This window comes from Carya illinoinensis, chromosome 10, assembly GCF_018687715.1.
Source record: "Carya illinoinensis cultivar Pawnee chromosome 10, C.illinoinensisPawnee_v1, whole genome shotgun sequence".
NCBI classification, from domain to species: domain Eukaryota; kingdom Viridiplantae; phylum Streptophyta; class Magnoliopsida; order Fagales; family Juglandaceae; genus Carya; species Carya illinoinensis.
This window is the reverse complement of record NC_056761.1, coordinates 34,334,509-34,342,044: the sequence shown is the minus strand read 5'-3', so window position 1 is coordinate 34,342,044 and position 7,536 is coordinate 34,334,509. Positions and strand designations below refer to the sequence as shown.

General features: G+C 33.5%; 1 protein-coding gene across 1 annotated transcript; it reads right to left on the bottom strand.

Moving 5' to 3' along the window:
- Positions 1-5,986: 5,986 nt before the first annotated feature.
- Positions 5,987-6,843, bottom strand: LOC122278831 (zinc finger protein ZAT11-like). The gene has a single exon (XM_043089034.1). It carries the CDS (start codon positions 6,716-6,718, stop codon positions 6,173-6,175), a length of 546 nt encoding a protein of 181 aa, XP_042944968.1. The 5' UTR covers positions 6,719-6,843; the 3' UTR covers positions 5,987-6,172.
- Between the last annotated feature and the right edge of the window lie 693 nt (positions 6,844-7,536).

The following is a 7,536-nucleotide window of genomic DNA, read 5'->3' as shown; positions in this document are numbered from 1 at the left end:
AAAAAAATTAGATAATAAAATAAAATCCGGAAAAAAAGAAGCGGAAGAGATAGGTTGGACATGAGATCAGGATTTGAGGTTGGATAAGATAATGTAGGATAAAATATTTTTTAAACCCGCCACACCCAACACTAATGTGTGTGTGTGTATATATATAGGGTGTGTGTGTGACGTAAACGTGCGGGAATCGCGTAAAAAATAATTCTACAAGCAAGTCATGCTAAACCAATGACTAATATTCTAAAATATTGATTAATATGAAGTAACTAATTACAATAGGCGGGATAAAAAAAAATGCTATTATGTTGCATGCTCCAGCTATATCGTTCATTTTGCTTCATTGACATAGCACCAGTATCATGTCGTGCCAGTTGCATAGTTTATTAAAAAAATATAATAATAAAAAATTTAAAAACACAAACATATATAAAAGAAAAAATCTAAATGAAGCCAAGTTGGGAAACCGATTGTACACCAATCCCACCTGTACTGTTTAATAAAACGGTGCGTTTTTATTTTGGGAGGAGTGAATTGAGTTTTGGTCAAAAAAAAAGAAAAAGTCTAGTTACAAGTATACTTGTGCATAAATATATGTATCAATTTATTATGATCGGTCAAAAAGTAGATTTTATTTAAAACAATACTAATTTAAATTTTAAGTATTAAAGAATCAGTATTGATACACAGATTAATACACAACTTTATTTATATGTAACAAAACTAAAAAAAAAAACACTCTCCCACGTCTAGTTTTGGGGACGTGGGGTCAAGAAGACGGGTCTTTTATGGCTCAACAGAGAGGAATACTATTTGTTGGATTGCTTTAATGTCAGGTCATGCCTTGAATGGGAGGCTTGAGCAGGCTATGAGATCAATAGTTTGGATGCAGCAGGAAGGGTTTAGGCCCGATGTTGTGAGGATTGCCACTGTTCTCCCAATTTGTGCAGAGTTGAGGGCTCTGAAACAAGGGATGGAGGTTCATGCTTTTGCTCTGAAGAATTGGTTCCTACGTAATGTGTCTATATTTCTTCTTTGATGGGTAATGTACTCGAAGTGTGGAATCTTGGAATATGCTGCAAAATTGTTCGATGGCATGGAACGGAGGAACGTGGTCATGATCTCATGGATACATACAGAGAACATGGGTATCTAAATGAAGCACTTGGTGTGTTTCGGTCAATGCAGTTGTCAAAGCACAGGCTAGATTCAGTTACAATGGCAAGGATCTTGAGTGTTTGTGAGGAAGCAAAAACGTTGGAGCTTGGTAAGGAGGCTCATGGGCAAGTCGTAAAGAAGAACTTTGAGCAAGTACTCTTATCTATTTTGTTTATGCTGCGGTTGTAAAAATATATGGCTTTAAGCGGAAGACGAAGTAAAACAACCTGCTCAGAACAAGGGAAACGAAGGAGAGTGTTTCTTTTTCTTCTCTTCATATTTTTTTTATATATAAAAAGGTTCTGAGAAGCACACCATTTCATCTTGGTGCAAGGATTCGTCCGCCAAAATGCTTGTACGACGTAGAAGAACTGTATAAAAAAATGGTAGAAGGAACTTAAGGATTCAGTCTCTCTTTTCCTGTTTTTCAACGTTATTTTATTTTGAAAATATATTTTTTATTTTTTAATAAACCACATTATAGGTATCATTTAATGGTGTCACGTCAATGTGACAAAGTAAATAGTATAATTGAGGCAGCGTAGTAGCAATATTAGAAAACAAATACATTAAGAGTGGCTGCTCGTTGCACGTTAGAGCTAGAGATTAATTCATTCTTAAGGGTACTACTACCTCAATAATTTTTTTTTTTTTTTTAACTCATATTCCTTATATTCACTTGCTAGGATTAATTAGTTTGGCCTCAAAAGCTAAATTCATTAATATTAATGGAGGTTTAATGTGAGATTGCCTTCTCTTTCTATAATTAGTTTTTAAAGATCTAGAATAGCTAGATGGAAAATGCTAATATGCCGCCAAAGTTTGCTTCCTCATTTTGACTGTTTATGTATTTAATTTTTTTTTAAAAAAATACTTAATGATTAAGGAAATAACTTTTAGTGTATTAATGTATTTTTTATTTTTTAAAATATGTAAAAAAATATATGAAAATAAAAGTAAGAGAAAAATAAACAAGTAAAATTGTACTAGGCGACATGTCCAGCGATCATTTCTAGGTGGCAACCTAGCACTACTCATATCTAGATTAAGAGCATTAGTAGTGGTCTAGTTAAAATTTGCCTAAATTTTGATTAGGAAATTTAACTTTATAAATTTAGCTAGCTACTTTTTAACAACAGTACCAAATAACAAATTCTCCAAATCTATCACTCTTCTATTAAAATATTGATTTTAATATTTTTATTTATTTGAATACTAATTGTAATTTGAATAAGAAATATCTATTATTAGAAAATAATTTATAACACAAAATTCTAGGGATTCAAGTGTAAGAAAAATCCAAATCGTAGGAAAATTCAAAGAAAATTAAATTGTCGAAAAAATTAGAATCATAGGAAAAATTCAAATTGGTTGGTGAGGCAAGGTTTTGTAAAGAAAATTCAAATTCAATCATAGGAAAAATTATATAATCACTTAACTGGGATGCCGGGGATTTACTTGCTCTTTGTTTCAATCGAAGGTTGATGAACAAGCAATAGTAGCGAATGAAAAAACAACCGACAAAGAGGAAAAAAAGAGAGATGGAGGTTGATGAATAGAAGACGTTGGCTAGTGAATGGGCTTACCAGTGGTTGATGTTTTCAGCTTCAAAATCGTGTGTGCTTAGTGATTTGGACGGTTGCAGTGAAAAAAGCATGTGGAGTATGCTCCAAGAGATATGTTTTGTGATTTGGTATGATTCACTTGTTTCTAAAGATACCAAAAGGAAGAATTTTTTAAGGCCAGAAAATCATTTGGCCAATGAAAAAAAAAAATTGTCAAATTTATTGTACAAATATTGAGTTTGATGTAAATGTATTTTATGAAAGTTAGCTAAATTTTGGCCAAACTATGACTTTGCCTAGGCCACTACTAATGAGTATATCTAATTTGAGAATTAAATGTCGTGCAAAGTAAAGCAAGTTGTAAAGATGGTCTTGAAGACATGCAGTGCTGGAATAATCCAATGTGTCATGTTGGCTAGGATTTTCCAACTAATTGGTTGGTCATGATCAAGCCCAGCCAGCCGATCGAAGTCATCTTTGGCTGGTGACGTGCGTACGTACGTACGTGCTCAGCTCGAAAAAAGAGCAGGTCATGTTGTCAACTTGTTTTTACTTAATTTATGCACGTTGTCTTTCGTGGCATATACCGTCCAATTTGTGATTCATAATATACTTGCCTGCAGGTTCGTTAATTAAATTTCCCTGTTTGAATGGAATTCGATCTAAACTCATGTTGAGACAAGAAAACTTAATTAAGAACCATATATAATCACCTGCTAAAGTACTGGAGACAGCCTGTCAAATATTAATAAGAACATGATCCTATTTTTCACGCAACTTCTATTACCTCCTGATCACCCCGCTGATTGATGAGAAAAGTAGTCGAATTGGAGGGTTCTTTAATTTTCCCCATGTGGGTCACTTGAAAAAATAAATAAATAAAGAAAGAAAGTCAAATTGAAAAATAATTACGGGACTAGATCATAAATTCAGCGCCACCTTAAGCGGAAATGGCCGGTCAGTGACGACGGGACAGTACCGCATATATACGTACTAATATTGAGAGAAAGCCAAACCATGTATGCGTGCATGCAAGCATTGATAAATGGACATGAGAAAATTGGGAAACATTGCAGCCAAATGATAGTTCATAGATGAAGTATTTAATTAAATGAAATAAAATATTGTATTAGATTTGTAGAGCCTGATTTATTTTTATGATAGCCCGATTTGATGACCTCACTTGACAAGGTTTCGTTGTGGTTTTTTTGGTAGATTTTCCATGAGGCAGCTTGGCCTAATCAAAACGATCTTGGACAAGTCTAATGGGGTTTGGGGGCGAAAGCCCTGGAAATTTTTTTTTGATCTGGCTTGTAACTCGAGAAATACTAAATAAAAATTTTGCTCAATGTTCGTATGATAGGTTGCTTAAGCGAAATTCATACAAAAAATTCGCTCGAGCAAATAACTTAGTAATTATAAAATTAGGATTTCTGTCATACAACCCTATAAATTTTATTGTGAACAATATTTCTAGTCTAAAATAGTGTATTTTTGTTCCAAAATGTATTTTGTTATTAATTCCTCAAATAATAAAATCTTTTGAAGCTCCATAGATGTAGGTATATTACCAAACCACGTAAATATTTGCATGGTGTGATTGATTTCTTATTTTACTTAATTTTTTGTCATTCTTTTTACACATGTTGGGTAAAGATTTGAACTCAATTAATATTATGCAAAATTATCGTTTGTTCCATAAACTTAAAGTTTAAACAAATAAAAAGAAGTACATGTAATCAATTGTATTATATTCTTGACTCATAAGTTTTGCGAAGGGACACAGCTCAAAATCTGTTCTCGATAAGATGTAACAATTTTCCACAGAAGCGGTGCATGCATGCAGTGCAAATTGAAATTTCTGAACTCTTACGATGTGAACGAGAAAATTGGAGTAATAACATCTGAAAATTATATGCAGATAGGACGTTGCTGATGTAATTTGCTTTTCCTATAATACACGCTATGATGTATCGAGAAAAAAAAATATATGTAGAAATACGCTATATATGCAAAGCAATACGTCGTGCATGCAAAACCTTTATAAAAAAAAAATGGGTGTTCGTTGTTCGATCGTTAAGTTGACTGCAAAGACGGAAAGTAGTAGTACAAGGAAGTTTCCAAGAATGCAAGATATATACGAGGTACGTAGGGGCGGGGGCCTAGTCTAGTAGATCTTTCATGACATGTGCCTGATCATGAAACTCATAATATATATATATATATATATATATATATATATATATATATATATATATATATATATATATATATATATATATATATATTTTTATAACAAGTCAAACATTTATTCATATCAAATAATTCTTACAAATAGAGTATTTATCAAGTCAAATGGCTTGACTTACAAAAGAAGGACATGAATCACACAACATAACAATGTCTTCAACTTCTCTTGCATATCTTGCCAATTGATGGGCAGTACCATTACCCAAGCGATGAACATACTCAAGTCTTGTTTCTTCAAACCCATGCATAAACTTTCGAATATCTTATAAAATAAAATCAAATTCCGTTAGACACTCAAAACCTTCATTCAAAGAATTAACAAGAATCAAAGAGTTAGATTCTAATATGATTTTCGGTACCCCATTGAGCACTCATAATATATTAATATACGCGTAATTAGTTTAGTTTAATATATGAATGAAATTCTATTCAGAATAAAAGAAGCGTGTAGAAGATACGTCTAAATTCTACGAAACTTGCGCAAAGGGCTGTTTACCTCTCGACCAGCTTGATTGAGAAGAGTACGCAAATTGATGATACTCTCTCTCTCTCTCTCTCTCTCTCTCTCTCTCTCTCTCTCTCTCTCTCTCTCTCTCTCTCTCTCTCTCTATATATATATATATATATATTATATTCTAAATGAATAAAAATCAGAAACTACAATATATGTTCTAGATATTCTACCACCTTCAAAGTTTGATATATGGTCAGTGTCTGACCGCCGCATTACTATGGTGGTTTTTTTCAATAAAAATAAAATCTCTTTTCAGATTGAAATTGATCAAAGCCAGGCAAGCATTTCCAGGTTAAGATAATAAGTTGGCCCATTTGGGGTTCAAAACTGAATATATTTTCTCTGTTGTTTGGTTTACCTACTGTCTATCGTCGACGCGTGAAAAGCTCTTTGAACTCCCTAACATCTATTTATTTTTTCTTGGTACTTTAAAAAGTAAATCTTCTCTAAGTCTAATGACCGGACACAAGAGATGAACCAAATGAATAGAAAACATAGAAGATGGTAAACTTCAACTCATAGCACATAGAGAAATGCTAATTCAATGTACAGATAGAATTTGGAAAGAACCGAACGGTATTATACATACATAAAAAATTTATAAAAATAAAAATAAAAATAAATATTAACGAATATGAATGGGAAAAAAAAAAAAAAAAACTCAATACATGAGTGAGTGATCACATAATTAAATCATCAAACGAAGATCGACTTTAGGAGCCATCTTCCCAAATAATAACTTCAAATCATTCTCCAAGGGTGTCAAGTTCAAGTCCAAGCTGCAGACAACCCTCGTACTGTTAGATCTCTTCATCAGCATCGGCACTTTGGCTTGATCTAGAGGATTCATAATGGAAGATAACCCTTCGTTCGCTCTATGCCGCCTCATATGCCCCCCAAGAGCCTGGCCCATGGAGAACTCCTGCCCACATATCGAGCACTCATGCATCTTGGGTTTGTTCCCAGAACCCTGCAATTTGATCCGATCCTTGTGTTCTTCCCCCATTAATCTTGGCCTCTTGTGGCTGGCTCGGTGGCCACCCAGTGCTTGGAATGATGAAAACTGACGGTTGCATGTCTTGCACTCGAAGACATCAACCGGACGTGGACATGTTTTGGGCTTGGTATCTGCTAAGCCGCCTGCATGAGACAGCAGCATCAGGCAATTTGCCATGTCGTCTAAGCTGTCTTTATTCCCTACAATATCTTCTGATCTCATTCTTTTCATGGCCATCTAAAAAGGACGTATCTAACGTTGGGGACTCTTTAAGTACGTAATTGTTTGCTGAACTGGATAAAGTAAGTTGCTGGTATGGAAACTTGGAAGGGCAAATATGTATGATGAAGTGAGAGGCTGCAGCTTTGGTATTTATAGATCAGGGGAGCTTGAAGGGTGTGGTTTATTTGATTTTGTTTTTCAAGGAATATAGGGTGTTGGGTTCCAAGTAAGAGGCAACTTTTGACTATTTGTTTGACTGGTTCTACACTTGTATGTTAAGAAAAGGTATAGGATGATATCTCCACGTGACGTTGTTAAAACGAGGTACCGTGTCGGCTGCTTCACTTAATTGAGAAGTCTCGTTCTCATAACTCGTGAAAAAGTGACTTTTATTCTTCTTTCCAGCTGCTGACAAATCTAAGGCCAGAGCTATCATAAATATGCCTACCAAGGACTCAATATCCATTCAAGCCGCGCAATTTTTTGTTCTTTCTAGAAATTTTATTTTTCATACTTTATTTAATTATTTTTAATCACAATTTTCTTGTGACATATATATTTCAAATTTTTTTTTTAAATTTAAATAGTTAATATAAAAAATTATTAAAAGTATATCACAGAATTGAATGAATAGAGATGACAAATTCAAGATGATCAAGACTAGTGACATTGTAATATTTTTTTTCTAAATAATATAAAATAACCTAATTAATCTGAAGTCTCAAAGCTTGGTTGGTTGCCAAAAGTGTCCTAGGTGAGAATCCAATGCTAAAAGAAAGATAAGACTTAAATCCATTATTGTAAAAGGAAAAAGGCTACCTAATTGGCCAATT